Raw genomic sequence first — 16,323 nt, forward strand, 5'->3', positions numbered from 1 at the left:
AGAGATCACAAAGATAACAGTCAGAGATAACAGAGATAACAATGATAACAGTTAGAGATGACAGAGATAACAGCCAGAGATGACAGAGATAACAGCCAGAGATAACAGAGATTACAGTCAGAGATAACAGAGATAACAGCCAGAGATAACAGAGATAACAGTCAGAGATAACAGAGATAACAATGATAACAGTTAGAGATGACAGAGATAACAGTCAGAGATGACAGAGAAAACAGTCAGAGATAACAAAGATAACAGTCAGAGATAACAGTCAGAGATAACAAAGATAACAGTCAAAGATGACAGTTAGAGAAAACAGTCAGAGATAACAGTTAGAGATGACAGTCAGAGATAACAGAGATAACAGTCAGAGATAACAAAGATAACAGTCAGAGATAACAGTTAGAGATAACAGTCAGAGATAACAGAGATAACAGTCAGAGATAACAAAGATAACAGTCAGAGATAACAAAGATAACAGTCAGAGATAACAGTTAGAGATGACAGTCAGAGATAACAGAGATAACAGTCAGAGATAACAAAGATAACAGTCAGAGATAACAGTTAGAGATAACAGTCAGAGATAACAGAGATAACAGTCAGAGATAACAAAGATAACAGTCAGAGATAACAAAGATAACAGTCAGAGATAACAGTTAGAGATGACAGTCAGAGATAACAGAGATAACAGTCAGAGATAACAAAGATAACAGTCAGAGATAACAGTTAGAGATAACAGTCAGAGATAACAGAGATAACAGTCAGAGATAACAGAGATAACAGTCAGAGATAACAGAGATGACAGTTAGAGATAACAAAGATAACAGTCAGAGATAACCAGAACCAGCATGACTAGTCCGTGAAGATTAATCACAGCTAATTAAATGCAGTTAATTAGCTTGTAGAATAACGTTATGTTACGCAGCACTTTATCATAAATATGTGGCGGATGGTCGATTTTTTTCTCTATTTCTCCATTGTGTAATTGGGCTGTTGTTGTAACCGATGAATAATATGTAAAATCTAAATAATGTTAAGATGGCCTGATTAAAGTTCCTTCATTAGTATCGAGAGGCAGCTGTCTAACAGCTTTACTGTCTATACTGCTGTCACAGTCAGCAGGCTGCAACAGACATCGAGTTGCCACCACAGTAACATTAAATTTTTTCAACATGTCAAAGTACACTTCTCAGGCGTTTTTGACCATGTGCTAATTATAGCCTTTATTTACTCATTAGATAAACACTAAAGTAAATCTTTACACAGCATATTAAAACTGAATTTTGGTGATGTGTGCTGTTGTATATTATTATGCTTTTAACTTTTAACACACTTCCTGAAAATATACAATAAATATATTTGAAACAAGTCTGTAAAAATGTACTTTAAAGAGAGAGTTCAGATTTTTGGACACCAAGTTGTGTGAAATACTTGCTAGTAGTGTAGTGGATGCAAAGCTATTAGCTCGGAGTTCTCAGGCTTACCTGAGAAACCGGCCTGCCACAGGCGTAGTGATACTGGATTGTTCTCGAGAGAAAATAGTGCAACAAAAAAAGGCGCAGTATCTGAAATCCTAGGACGATGATTTTGTGTTAAAAATGGATCACCATCGCCTTCGTGTTGTTTTTGTAGGGTAAAACATTTTGGGTTTCATGACCCTGGCATCTCGCCAGAACTACTTATTCTCTCTCTCTCTCTGTCCCTCCCTCTCTCTCTGTCTCTGTCTCTCTCGGTCTCTTCTGTCTCTCTCTCTGTCTCTGTCTCTCTCTGTCTCTGTCTCTGTCTCGCTCTGTCTCTCTCTGTCTCTGTCTCTGTCTCGCTCTGTCTCTCTCTGTCTCTCTCTGTCTCTCTCTGTCTCTCTCTCTGTCTCTGTCTCTCTCTGTCTCTGTCTCTCTCTGTCTCTGTCTCTCTCTGTCTCTCTCTGTCTCTGTCTCTGTCTCTGTCTCTCTCTGTCTCTCTCTGTCTCTCTCTCTGTCTCTGTCTCTCTCTGTCTCTGTCTCTGTCTCTGTCTCTCTCTGTCTCTCTCTGTCTCTCTCTCTCTGTCTCTCTCTCTGTCTCTGTCTCTGTCTCTGTCTCTGACCTGCTCTGTCTCTGTCTCTCTCTGTCTCTGTCTCTCTCTGTCTCTCTCTGTCTCTGTCTCTCTCTCTGTCTCTCTCTCTGTCTCTGTCTCTGTCTCTCTCTGTCTCTGTCTCTCTCTGTCTCTCTCTGTCTCTGTCTCTCTCTGTCTCTGTCTCTCTCTCTGTCTCTGTCTCTGTCTCGCTCTGTCTCTCTCTGTCTCTGTCTCTGTCTCGCTCTGTCTCTCTCTGTCTCTCTCTGTCTCTCTCTGTCTCTCTCTCTGTCTCTGTCTCTCTCTGTCTCTGTCTCTCTCTGTCTCTGTCTCTCTCTGTCTCTCTCTGTCTCTGTCTCTGTCTCTGTCTCTCTCTGTCTCTCTCTGTCTCTCTCTCTGTCTCTGTCTCTCTCTGTCTCTGTCTCTGTCTCTGTCTCTCTCTGTCTCTCTCTGTCTCTCTCTCTCTGTCTCTCTCTCTGTCTCTGTCTCTGTCTCTGTCTCTGACCTGCTCTGTCTCTGTCTCTCTCTGTCTCTGTCTCTCTCTGTCTCTCTCTGTCTCTGTCTCTCTCTCTGTCTCTCTCTCTGTCTCTGTCTCTGTCTCTCTCTGTCTCTGTCTCTCTCTGTCTCTCTCTGTCTCTGTCTCTCTCTGTCTCTGTCTCTCTCTCTGTCTCTGTCTCTGTCTCTCTCTGTCTCTGTCTCTCTCTGTCTCTCTCTGTCTCTGTCTCTCTCTGTCTCTGTCTCTCTCTGTCTCTCTCTGTCTCTGTCTCTCTCTCTCTCTCTGTCTCTGTCTCTGTCTCTGTCTCTGACCTGCTCTGTCTGTAAAGTGTCTGAGATAATGTGGTTATGATTTGATGCTATACAAATAAAATGTGATTGATTGATTGATGTCGCCATTGTTACTGATTATAACCTCATCAACACAGAATAAGAACGTAAACTGACAAAGCAGCATCATCTTCAGCTAGCATCATTAGCATAATTAACATTATTGGCTAGAATTATTAGCCTCTGTGTCAGTACCAGTGATCAACGAAATGATACAATGAAACAGCGACTGAAAACAAGTATTGATGAAGGCTAACTGAGCTGTCTGTCTGCCTGTCTGTCTCTGTGTGTGTTCAGAATAAGGAGAAGGAGCGTTTGAAGGAGCGAGAGAAGGAGGCGCGTGAGAGGGAGGCAAGGTCCAGTAACGGTCACCTATTTACCTCCCTGACGGTGTCCTCCACCACGCTGTGCTCCTCCTGCAACAGGAGCATCACGGCCAAGGAGGCACTCAGCTGCCCAGGTGACATACACACAGATACACCTGTACATACATGAAATCAGAGTATTTATTGCCAAGTAGGTTTACACATGCAAGGAAATTGTTTTGGTGTTTTGGTGCAGAACAATAAACAGAAGTAGAATAAAATAGAAGTAAAAAGCTATTTAACAGTAGTACTGCTACCAACAGTCAACTTCAGTAGAACAAGGTAAAAAATAGACAATAAGAATAAGATATAAAAAAGCAATATAATACAAAATATGTACAACAGGTGTAATTAAAGAGCTGTACAGATGTGCAGGTTTGTGCAAGATGATGGCAGTGCAAATATGTAACAACCTTGTTGACGAGGCTGGCAGCAGAGGAACTGTTCCTGTGTCAGGAGTTTTTGGTCCTGATGGAGCGCAGCCTCTTGCCAGAGGGGAGGGTCTCAATGATACTGGACCGGGGTGAGAGGGGTCGGCCTCGATCTTACCTGCACGCCTCAGGGTCCTGGAGGTGTACAGGTCCTGGAGACAGGGTTTCCGTTAGAAAAAATCTGTGCCGGTCCACGTGTCCTGGAAGCTTTCAATCCCATGAACATGTCTCATAGCTTAAATGGCCACTTTCTGCGCTGGGTCTACGCTTTCTGTGCTGTCTGCGCTGTCTGCATGCCCTCTCTCTCTCTCTCTCTCTCTCTCTCTCTCTCTCCGTCTCGCCCCGTGCGAGTGCAGTTCGTTATACATACTAATATTAATGAATATCTATGAATTGGGATAGTATATATTCCACTGAAATCCCTGATGAGGGCTTTGCTGGCCTGTCATCACAGCTCTGGCATCTCGTGTGCTTGTGGCATGGATGAGCGGGGCAGTGGCTGGTGCTGCTAAAGCGTCCTCGCCGGTAATTTCTTTGCCAAAATGACCAATAATGGTTCAGATGGCTGGTTTAGCATATTCCTGAAGCGCTGAAAGACGGAGTTATAATGAATCAGTGAATTTTTTTTGGGTGAAAATATATAATTTTTGCCTGGACATTATGACCGGTGGATTTTTAACATGTCGGAACGGCAATTACCGGATAACGGAAACCCAGCCTGGAGAGAGGGCAGATTGCAGCCAATCATTCTCTCTGCAGAGCGGATGTAACGCTGCAGCCTGCCCTTGTCCCTGGCAGAGGCAGCAGCGTACCAGACGGTGATGGAGCAGGTGAGGATGGACTCTGATGACGGTGTAGAAGTGCACCATCATTGTCTTTGGCAGGTTGAACTTGTTCAGCTGCCGCAGGAAGTACATCCTCTGCTGTCGCTTACTCTCTGGGCAAATAATATGGACAGAGACTCACGGCTAACAGTTCTATGTCCGGGCTGCACACGCGTTCTTTAACAGTGATGTGTCCAGGGTTGCACCACTTGATATTCGACTCCTCCTCCCCTCTTCTTCTTCTCCACTCTCACTGCAACTCCTGTCCCCCCGCACCAACTGGAAGCCTGCTGAAGTCACCCGAGAGTCCGGGATGTTTTCATGCAGCCGCGAAGCACAGAACAGATCCCTCACTAAACACACTCTCGCTCCTTGTGAGTAATGTTAGCCCGTCCATCTTATTCACCAGTGAGCTTACGTTTCCCATAACGATAGAGGGAAGGTACGGTCGGTATCTCACACAAACACACACACACACATACACACAGACTGGCAAGTAAATTGAACAGACATCATTTCTATTAATCATTACACAATAACACAGTGTGTGTGTGTGTGTGTGTGTGTGTGTGTGTGTGTGTGTGTGTGTGTGTGTGTGTGTGTGTGTGTGACAGATGGTGTTTAATCCTCCTGCACAACGAACAGATGTACATGTTCAGATAAACACACACGCTAATAACTGCAGTGTGAACACAATAGATTGAATCTTATACCACGTGTGTGTGTGCGCGCACGTATGTGTGCCAGAGCGCCCGCACACGTGTGTGAGATCGTGTGTGTGTGTGTGTGTGTGTGTGCGTGTGTGTGTGTAAGCAAGTGTAAACAAAGCGAGGACGGACGGTGATGACGCATATGTTTAGTTGAGCTTCCCTCTGTGAGTTGCAATCGTCTTTACCAACCTCGCCTCATCAGCCATCACTGCTTTATACTGTTTGTTTCATTCATTGCCTTTCTGTAGCTCACCTGTAGCTCACCTGTAGCTCACCTGTAGCTCTTCTGTAGCTCACCTGTAGCTCACCTGTAGCTCACCTGTAGCTCTTTTATAGCTCTCCTGTAGCTCACCTGTAGCTCTCCTGTCGCTCTTCTGTCGCTCACCTGTAGCTCTTCTGTAGCTCACCTGTGGCTCACCTGTAGCTCTTTTATAGCTCTCCTGTAGCTCACCTGTAGCTCTCCTGTCGCTCTTCTGTCGCTCTTCTGTCGCTCACCTGTAGCTCTTCTGTAGCTCACCTGTAGCTCACCTGTAGCTCTTTTATAGCTCTCCTGTAGCTCACCTGTAGCTCACCTGTAGCTCTCCTGTAGCTCACCTGTAGCTCACCTGTAGCTCTTTTATAGCTCTCCTGTAGCTCACCTGTAGCTCACCTGTAGCTCACCTGTAGCTCTCCTGTAGCTCACCTGTAGCTCACCTGTAGCTCTTTTATAGCTCACCTGTAGCTCACCTGTAGCTCTTCTTCACACACACCTCGAGAACAGCACAAACACCTGAAGAACAACACAGACACACACACACACACACACACACACACACAAAGAGGGGTGTCACAGTGTCTCACGGGTGGAGCTTCAGTGTCAGCGTGATGTTGTTCGAGAACGTCCTGGCATTCTGAGAGCCTGTTGATGTGATTGATCTGATCATTAAATCTTTTTACATCTTTTAACGGTCAACAGCAATGGTCTCATACCACCGACACATCTGATCCCTTACACCAACCCAGTTCTCTAATGAGGTCTCTGAGGTTTTTTTTATTTTATACTTTATTGCAATAATTACAGTTACATCATTCCAGACGTCTGTTTCTTTTGTACATTGCAATTTTTATATTAAATTTAAGTAATCAATAAATGGGGAAAAAAGAAATAAAGAAAGAAATACACAACAACAAAAAAAGTCAACCCAACAACAGCAACACAATCAACAACAAAACAAACAAACAAAAAAATAGGATTACGAATACGAAATTAGGGGGGGGGGGGGGTTAAGTTTTTGGTTTAAGTTTATGTAATTAGCCAGTCTACCAAGTCTATCTTTAGGATACATCTTATTTAATTTTTGTATTTCATCTGTAATTGTGTACGTCACTTTTTCGGCATCCAAAACTTGTTCTAGTGTTGTTAACCAAAATTTTAATTTTGGTGGATGTTGTTGTTTCCATGTCCTTGTCACCTGCTTCATAGCTGTCACACGCAGTATGTTAACTCTGCCCTCAACCTTCTCTAAGCCCGACCAACACAGCCTGCAGCCACCAGCTAATAGCGCCTCACTCGCCTCATTCGCCCCCCCTGACTGCAGACGAAGTCTCCAAGCTTCTGCAAGACTCTCGGCCTGCTACCTGTCCACTGGACCCAATACCATCAAACCTCCTACAGACCATTTCCCCCACACTTAACCCTGCAGTCGCACATTATCAACTCTTCACTGTCAGGTGTGTTCCCCACTGCATTCAAGCAAACTCAGGCTCAAGAACAATCTGTTGGACTCAAATCAGTCGGTAACAGAATCACTGCGTCTGGCTAAAGCAGCTGGACAGTCCTCAGCTCTATCACTGCTAGATCTGTCAGCTGCCTTTGACACAGTGAACCACCAAACCCTCCTCTCTTCTCTCTCTGAGCTTGGTATCTCAGGATCTGCCCTCCTCTGGTTCATGTCCGACCTCTCAGGGAGATCTGTTAGAGTATCTTGGAAAGGAGAAGTGTCCAAACCCCACAGCTTATCCACAGTGGTGCCTCAAAGGTCAGTGCTCGGTCCCCTGCTCTTTTCAATATATACCACCTCACTTGGAGCAATCATCCTCTCCCATGGTTTCTCATACCATTGCTATACGGATGATACCCAGCTACACTACAACGACACTACAGCCTCGGCACGTATCTCGTACTGCCTTGCCGATATCTCTAAATGGATGAAAGAACGCCACCTTCAGCTCAACTTATCCAGGACTGAGCTCCTCGTCATCCCAGCCAGTCCCTCTATGCAACCACAGATCAACATCCATTTTGGACAAACTGAACTCATATCCACTAAGTCTGCCCGTCACAATTGACGACCAGCTAACCTTTAAGGTTCATGTGGCCTCGATTGCTCGGTCATGTCGATTTGCCCTGTACAACATCAGGAAGATCAGACCCTACCTGTCAGAGCATGCAACACACCTGCTGGTACAGGCTCTCGTGATGTCACACATTGATTACTGCAACTCCCTCCTGGCAGGCCTTCCTGCACGCACATTCAAACCTCTACAGATGATCCAGAACGCAGCAGCGCGACTGGTCTTCAATCAACCCAGAACGGCACGTCACTCCACTGTTCATATCCCTCCACTGTTCGTATCCCTCCACTGCTCGTATCCCTCCACTGTTCGTATCCCTCCACTGTTCATATCCCTCCACTGCTCGTATCCCTCCACTGTTCGTATCCCTCCACTGTTGGTATCCCTCCACTGCTCGTATCCCTCCACTGTTCGTATCCCTCCACTGTTCATATCACTCCACTGTTCGTATCCCTCCACTGTTCATATCACTCCACTGTTCGTATCCCTCCACTGCTCGTATCCCTCCACTGCTCGTATCCCTCCACTGTTCGTATCCCTCCACTGTTGGTATCCCTCCACTGCTCGTATCCCTCCACTGTTCGTATCCCTCCACTGTTCGTATCCCTCCACTGTTCATATCCCTCCACTGTTCGTATCCCTCCACTGTTCATATCACTCCACTGTTCGTATCCCTCCACTGCTCGTATCCCTCCACTGTTCGTATCCCTCCACTGTTCATATCACTCCACTGCTCATATCACTCCACTGCTCATATCCCTCCACTGTTCGTATCCCTCCACTGCTCATATCCCTCCACTGGCTCCCAGTCGCCGCTCTCATCAAATTCAAACCCTGTCGCTCGTTTACAAAACAACAACAAAAATGTCTCCTGCCTACCTGAACACCCTCATCCAGGTCTACACTCCGTCCCGCCCACTACGCTCTGCCAATGAAAGGTGCCTGGTACTCCAATCACAACAGGGCCCTAAGTCTCTTAGACTCTTCTCCTCTGTCGCCCCCCTGTGGTGGAACGAGCTACCAGACTCCATTCGGTCCGCAGAGTCCCTTTCACCTTTAAGAAGAAGCTAAAGACCCAGCTCTTTATGACCTCTGACCTTCATGATATTGATGCTATTGATGATGATGACATCGAGGATGTAGTTTATGCTGACTAGGATTTTCATGATGATGATGACGATGATGATGGTGATGATGATGATGATGATGACTATAGTGACCTTGTTGATGTTGCTGATGATGATGATTATTATTAAAAAGAAAACAAAACACGCTCTGCCTGTCAGCACCAGTGTCCGGTCGCACTTGAAGCTGTGTGTTGGCTCTTACTGACTTTATTCCCTCCTATCTTGATCGTTGCTTGTGTCATATTAACTCTTAGATGTACGTCACTTTGGACAAAAAGTATCTGCTAAATGAAATTGTAACATTGTAACATTGTACAACATTTTGAATTAAACACTGTACCTGTCTCTCTCTCCTTCTATCTGTCTCTCAGCCTGTAATGTCACCATCCACAACCGCTGCAGAGACAGTTTGGCCAGCTGTGCCAAGATGAAACAGAGGGTAAGTCAATCAGCCTGCCTGTCTGTCTTATCTGTCTGCCTGCCTGTCTGTATGTCTCACAACCTGTCTGTCTGTCTGTCTGATTGTCCCACCACTTGTTTGTTTTGTCCATCTGTCTTCCTTCCTTTCTGCCTGATTCACCACTTGTCTGTTTCTCACAGCAACAGAAGCTGTCGATGGTCAGAAACAGTTCGGCCCTGCAGAACGTCGCTCTGCGTAACAAAAGTGAGTAAACAAATGGTTACCATGAGAAACAGGCTCCAGCTGCATGCTGGGAAATGTAGGAGCCAGTGTGTTTATTCTAAGTCATTCTTTCTTCACTCTGTGAAGTTTTACAGACTCTTAAATATCACCGTGTCATTTTCAGATGTCAAGAAGAAGGCCTTTTCTTCTTCTCTGGTTTCTGTGTCCCTGGTTTATTTCTTCTTCTCTGGTTTTCAGCTCCGATGATGAAGGAGCGTCCCAGCTCAGCCATCTACCCCTCCGACAGTCTTCGTCAGTCTCTGCTCGGGTCGAGACGGGTTCGCTCTGGCCTCTCGCTTGCCAAGAGTGTCTCTACCAATAACATCGCAGGGTGAGGCTGAGCAGCCACCCGATTGGTTGTTCAACACAGCAAATAACTACATTTGATGATTAATCACACCTGTCTGTCGCCTCTCCTACCTGTCTGTCTCCCCCCCCCCCCCCCCCGCCTGTCTGTCTCTCAGGGGGTCTGAGGACTCTGTGGGTCTCAGGAGGATTCTGTCTCAGTCCACTGAATCTCTGAACTTCAGGAGCAGAACTCTCTCCATGGAGTCTCTGACGGACGACGGTCAGTGATCACTTCAAATCAGACTATTGATTATTAATCAGATTATTGATCAGTAATCCTCTGCTTTATGATTTTACCATTCTAACAGGTTCCGGATCAGTTTTGTAGAATCAATAAAATTCTTGATTTGCTTAATTGATTATTTATTAAATGATGTCACTAAGCTCCTCCCACCAACAGAAGAAGCTGCAGGTTGATCTTACCCAGCTGACCGGATGTTGTTTTGTGTGGCAGGTGAGTGGTGGTGGAGCCCCCTGTTGGAGGAGCTGCAGGTGGAGGGCAGCTGCGTCCAGGCCGACAGCTGGAGTCTTGTCGTGGAACCGAACTTCCTGCAGACGCTTCATAAAGACCTGATCAAGCAGCAGGACGTCATCTATGGTAACACAAGACACACACGCACACACACACATATACATTAACACACATACGCACATGAATCGCCACCTTAACGTGGTGGAGGGGTTTGCGTGTCCCTGTGAACCTGGGAGTTGTGTTGTCCGGGGCACTAGCCCCTGGTAGGGTCTCCCAAGGCAAATTGGTCCCAGGGGAGGGATCAGACTAAGAGCGGTTCAAAAACCCCTATGAAGAGGCAACGGCGTAAAACAGCTACCTCGCCCGGATCAGGGAGACTGGGGCTACCTCCTGGAGCCAGACCTGTGGGGGATGCTCGTTGGCGAGCGTCTGATGGCCGGGCTTTTGTCCATGGGGCCCGGCCGGGCTCAGCCCGAACGAGCAACGTGGAGCCGCCGCCTTGTGGGCCCACCACCTGCAAGGATAGGCATAGGGGTCGGATGCAATGCAAACCGGGCAGCAGGCAAAGGCGGGGGCCTTGGCGTGCAGATCCCCGGCAGCATGGACTGTTTCTTGGCACATGGAATGTCACCTCTCTGGTGGGGAAGGAGCCAGAGCTGGTGCGGGAGGTGGAGCATTACCAACTAGAGATAGTTGGGCTCACCTCCACGCACAGCTCTGGCTCTGGAACCAATATCCTGGAGAGGGGCTGGACTCTCGCCTTTTCTGGAGTTGCCCAGGGTGAGAGGCATCGGGCGGGTGTGGGGATACTCACAAGCCCCCGGCTGACAACGCTGTGTGTGTTTTCCCCAGTGAACAGGAGGGTCGCCTCTCTGTGACTGCAAGTTGCGGAGAGGAAGGCTTTGACTGTTGTTTGTACCTATGCACCGAACAGCAGTTCGGAGTACGCAGCCTTCTTGGAGTCACTGGGGGGTGGGGTCCTGGAAGGGATCCCATCTGGGGACTCCATAGTTCTACTGGGGGACTTTAACGCTCATGTGGGCAATGATGGAGAAACCTGGAGGGTGGTGATTGGGAGGAACGGCCTGCCCGATCTGAACTCGAGTGGTGTCTTGTTATTGGACTTCTGTGCTTGTCATGGATTGGCCATAACAAACACCATGTTCGAACATAGGGTTGCTCATAAGTGTACCTGGTACCAGAGCACCCTAGGCCGCAGATCAATGATCGACTTTGTGATCGTTTCATCAGATCTGCGGGCGCACGTTTTGGACACTCGGGTGAAGAGAGGAGCAGAGCTGTCAACTGATCACCACCTGGTGGTGAGTTGGATCAGATGGCGGGGGAGGCTGCGGAACAGACCTTGTAAACCTAAATGTGTAGTGAGGGTGAACTGGGAACGTCTGGCGGAGGCCCCTGTCCGCGCTCTTCAACTCCCACCTCCGGAAGAATTTCTCTTGCATCCTGGGGGAGGTTGGGGACATGGAATCCGAATGGGCCGTGTTCAAAGCCTCCATTGTGGAAGCGGCTACAAGGAGTTGTGGCCAGAAGGCTGTCGGTGCCTGTCGTGGCGGCAACCTGAGAACCCGTTGGTGGACACCAAAGGTGAGGGAAGCCGTCAGGCTGAAGAAGGAGGCCTTTTGGACTTGGTTAGCCCAGGGGTCTCCAGAGGCAGCAGACAGGTACCGAGTGGCCAGAAGGGCTGCAGCTTCTGTGGTTGCGGAAGCAAAAACCCGGGTGTGGGAGGAGTTCGGGGAGGCTATGGAGAAGGACTTTCGGTTGGCCTCAAAGAAGTTCTGGCAAACCGTTAGACGACTCAGGAAGGGGAAGCAGGGATTGGCTTAAGCTTGTTTTTAGCAGGGGTGAAGAACTGCTGACCCGGACTGAGAATATTGTCGAACGGTGGAAAGAACACTTTGAGGAACTCCTGAACCCAGCCAAAACGTCCTCTGATGAGGAGGCAGAGTCTGAAGGTCCTGGGGAAGCCTTATCTTTATCCTAGGCAGAGGTCGCTGAGATAGTCAAGAAGCTCCTCAGTGGCAAGGCGCCAGGTGTAGATGAGATTCGCCCTGAGATGCTAAAGGCTCTGGACATTGTTGGGCTGTCGTGGCTGGCACGCCTCTTCAATGTCGCGTGGAGGTCTGGGACAGTACCTGTGGAATGGCAGACTGGGGTGGTGGTTCCCATTTTTAAAAAGGGGGACCGGAGGGTGTGTCCCAACTATCGGGATATAACACTACTCAGCCTCCCGGGTAAAGTTTATTCCAGGGTGCTTGAAAGGAGGCTCCGGCTGATTGTCGAAACCTCGGATACAGTAGGAACAATGCGGATTCCGACCTGGCCGTGGAACAGTGGACCAGCTCTTTACCCTGGCAGGGCTGCTTAGGGGGGCATGGGAGACTCATCCAGTCTACATGTGCTTTGTGGACTTGGAGAAGGCTTATGATCATGTCCCCCGGGTGGTCCTGTGGGGGGTACTGCAGGAGTATGAGGTACCGGGGCCGTTGATACGAGCCATCCGGTCGCTGTATAACCAAAATGAGAGAGCACAAAGTCAAACATGTTCCCATAGCGTGTTGGCCTCCGCCAGGGCTGTCCCTTGTCACCGATGCTGTTTGTGATTTTCATGGACAGGATCTCAAGGCGCAGCCGGGGGGAGGAGGGTTTCGAGTTTGGGGACCTCAGGATTTCATCTCTGCTTTTTGCAGATGATGTTTTCCTGTTGGCTTCATCAAGCTGGGACCTCCAGCAGGCATTTGGGTGGTTTGCAACCGAGTGTGACACGGTTGGGATGAGAGTCAGCACCTCCAAGTCTGAGACCATGGTTCTCTGCCGGAAACCGGTGGATTGCCCCCTCCGGGTGGGGAGTGAGTCTTTGCCTCAAGCGAAGGAGTTCAAGTATATCGGGGTCTTGTTCACGAGTGAGGGTAAAATGGATCGAGAGATTGACAGGCGGATCGGTGCAGCATCAGCAGTAATGCAGGCGTTGTACCGGACTGTGGTGGTGAAGAGGGAGCAGAGCCTGAAGCCAAAGCTTTCGATTTACCAGTCGATCTACGTTCCAACCCTCACCTATGGTCACAAGCTTTGGGTAGTTCACACACAAACAGACATACATTTACACACACACACACACACACACACACACACACACACACACATGCATGCTCATCATATAATGTGATGTGTCTTTCACCTGTCTCTCTCTCTCTGACGCTGTCTGTCTGTCTGTCTCTCAGAGCTCATCCAGACTGAGTTCCACCATGTGCGGACTTTGAGGATCATGGAGGGGGTGTACCGGCGGGGGATGCAGGAGGAGGTGCTGCTGGAGGCGGGCGTGGTTCACACCATCTTCCCGTGTCTGGACCAGCTGGTGGAGTGGCACGCTGGCTTCCTGTCTGAGCTGATGAAGAGGAGGAGTGAGGGTCTGACGGAGGGCAGCTCCACCAACTTCACCGTCCGCAGGATCGGAGACCTGTTGCTGCGCCAGGTGAGCCAGCTCAGCCAGCTCAGCCGCTCTCAGGTGGCCTCAGCTGCTCTCAGGTGGTCTCAGCCGCTCTCAGGTGGCCTCAGCTGCTCTCAGGTGGCCTCAGCTGCTCTCAGGTGGTCTCAGCCGCTCTCAGGTGGCCTGAGCTGGTCTCATGTGGTCTCAGCCGCTCTCAGGTGGCCTCAGCTGCTCTCAGGTGGCCTGAGCTGGTCTCATGTGGTCTCAGCCGCTCTCAGGTGGCCTCAGCTGCTCTTAGGTGGTCTCAGGTGGCCTAAGCTGGTCTCAGGTGGTCTCAGCCGCTCTCAGGTGGCCTTAGCTGCTCTTAGATGGTCTTAGGTGGCCTAAGCTGGTCTCAGGTGGTCTCAGCCCCTCTCAGGTGGCATAAGATGCTCTCAGGTGGTCTCAGTTGGCCTAAGCTGCTCTCAGGTGGTCTCAGGCGGCCTAAGCTGCTCTCAGGTGTCTAAAGATGCTTTTTTATCTGCTAAGTGAGGCCACAGAGGTCGAAGCTTTGAACACATATGTATAATCACTGTACCTTGTTACCTGTAGGTGTTCAACTCTTGCACTCAAGTATTTTAAGTATTTTGGAGAAACTTACTCTGTGATTTCAAGTAATGGATGAATCTTTAGCTTTTGGGATGACCTCCTATTTCAGGTGTTCTGGTAGACCTGTGTGAAGGTGTGAGTCAATGTTTGTAGAAACTTTAAGAGAACATAAGAATGCAAAGTCAAAGTCCTGATCCTGTTTTTTTCTCACAGCTCATTTAACACTTTTAATCATTACAATATAATACATCGTGTGTCTGTGTATGTGTGTGTGTGTGTGTGTGTGTGTGTGTGTGTGTGTGTGTGTAGTTTTCAGGGCAGTCTGCAGACGACATGAAGAAAACTTATTCTGAATTCTGCAGTCGACACCCGAAAGCCGTGAAACTCTACAAAGAAGTGTTGACTCGAGACCGAAGACTGCAGCAGTTCATCAGGGTAAGGACCTGGACCTGGACCTGGACCACTATCTGGACCTGGACCAGGACTTCAGTGACTTAATTCCCATTGTGGTCTAATTTTGTTGAGGCTGGTCTGGTTGATCTGTGGTCCTGGATAGATAGATAGATGGATGGATGGATAGCTAGATGGATAGATAGATACTTTATTGATCCCAAGGGAAGCTTAGGCTTCCAGTATAGACATAAGACAAATTAAATCACACATCTGTCAATCCAACCCCCCCCCCCCCTTAAGCCTGTAAGAAAATAATAAGATTACAGACAAAATAAAATAAACATAAAGGCTATTAAAATTAAAACTATACACTGCAACATTGAGTAGTGGCTGTATTGAGGTGGTGCAAATTTAAACTTGATGATTAGTGTGAAAACAGTACGGTGCAGATGTGCATACAAATTCCTTCGGAAGTCCACCACCATCTCCTTGGTCTTGGACTTGTTCAGCTACAGATGGTTCGACTTGGACCACCTCATGAAGTCCTCCACCAGGCTCCTGTGCTCCCCCTCCTGCCCGTTCCTAACACAGCCAATGATCACAGTGTTGTGTGAGTATTTCTGCATGTGGCAGAGCTCAGAGTTGTGCTGGAAGTCAGAAGTGTAGAGAGTGAACAAGACAGGGGAAAGTACCGTCCCCTGTGGTGCTCCAGTGCTGCTGACCACAGTGTCAGATGTGCAGCCTTTCAGCCTGACATACTATGGTCTCTCTGTCAGATAGTCTGTAATCCATCTCACCAGATGAGTCCACTCTCATCTCTGTCAGCTTGTCTCTCAGGAGTAGAGGCTGAATGGTATTAAAGGTGCTGGAAAAATCAAAGAACATGAGGATGGCGTTATCCACACCCACGTTTGCCTGGTATGCGAACTGCACAGGATCTTGTGCATGGTGTACCTGGGGTCTGAGCAGATGGAGCAGCAGCTGTTCCATGGTCTTCATCATGTGTGATGTCAGTGCAACCGGCCGGACGTCATCTTGCTCACTGGGGTTTTTCTTTTTGGGGACAGGGATGAGACACAAAGTCCTCCAAAGCACTGGGACCATCCCCAGTCGCAGGCTCAGGTTGAACAAACACTGAAGGGGCTCCCCGAGTTCAGCAGAGCAGGCCTTTAGCATCCTAGGACACACCCCATCCGGGCCAGCTGCTTTTCTGGTCTCTGCTCACCTGGTGTTTGGTGATAGTTGGAGGGAGTGTGGTTGCATAGTCCCTAGAGGCAGCCTGGGCGGTGGTGGTGGGGGTGCGCCTCCCTGTGCTGTGTTGCTGTCCTTCTTTTTGCAGCCTGTGATGGTTTTCATGCCGTCCCAGACCTCCCTCATGTTGTTGTCCTGCAGCTTCTGCTCCACTTTCCTTCTGTATTCCTCTTTTGCCTCTCTCAGTTGGACCTTGAGCTCCCCCTGCACGCGCTTCAGCTCTTCCCGGTCTCCCTCTTTGAATGCGCTCTTTTTCCTGTTAAGGATGTCCTTTACATTGATGGTTATCCAGGGCTTGTTGTTAGGGAAGCAGCACCCAGTTTTTATGGGAACCACAACATCCATACAGAAGTTCAGGTAGTCAGTGATGCAGTGTGTTCCCCCTCGATGTCCTCACTGTGTGGCTCTTGCAGGACGCTCCAGTCAGTGTGGTTTTAGGTTGTGTCTGGATCCGTGGTTTGTATTGTGGTTTCAGTAGCAC

At 48.4% G+C, this 16,323-nt stretch overlaps 1 protein-coding gene across 2 annotated transcripts in view; it reads left to right on the plus strand.

Moving 5' to 3' along the window:
- LOC138606730 (rho guanine nucleotide exchange factor 2-like) overlaps positions 1–16,323 on the plus strand; it is a 37,681-nt gene that overhangs the window by 10,856 nt on the left and 10,502 nt on the right. For both annotated transcript variants that reach the window (XM_069679158.1, XM_069679159.1), the window contains exons 2-9: positions 3,170–3,332; positions 9,035–9,102; positions 9,264–9,327; positions 9,544–9,676; positions 9,810–9,913; positions 10,148–10,291; positions 13,405–13,655; positions 14,508–14,633. In XM_069679158.1, the coding sequence (XP_069535259.1) occupies positions 3,170–3,332; positions 9,035–9,102; positions 9,264–9,327; positions 9,544–9,676; positions 9,810–9,913; positions 10,148–10,291; positions 13,405–13,655; positions 14,508–14,633 (1,053 nt within the window). The remainder of the gene's footprint in view (positions 1–3,169; positions 3,333–9,034; positions 9,103–9,263; positions 9,328–9,543; positions 9,677–9,809; positions 9,914–10,147; positions 10,292–13,404; positions 13,656–14,507; positions 14,634–16,323) is intronic.

The sequence above is a fragment of the Semicossyphus pulcher genome, unplaced genomic scaffold (assembly GCF_022749685.1).
Source record: "Semicossyphus pulcher isolate SPU_LCO1_2020_fin unplaced genomic scaffold, fSemPul1.0.p SCAF_30, whole genome shotgun sequence".
Classification (NCBI taxonomy): Eukaryota; Metazoa; Chordata; class Actinopteri; order Labriformes; family Labridae; genus Semicossyphus; species Semicossyphus pulcher.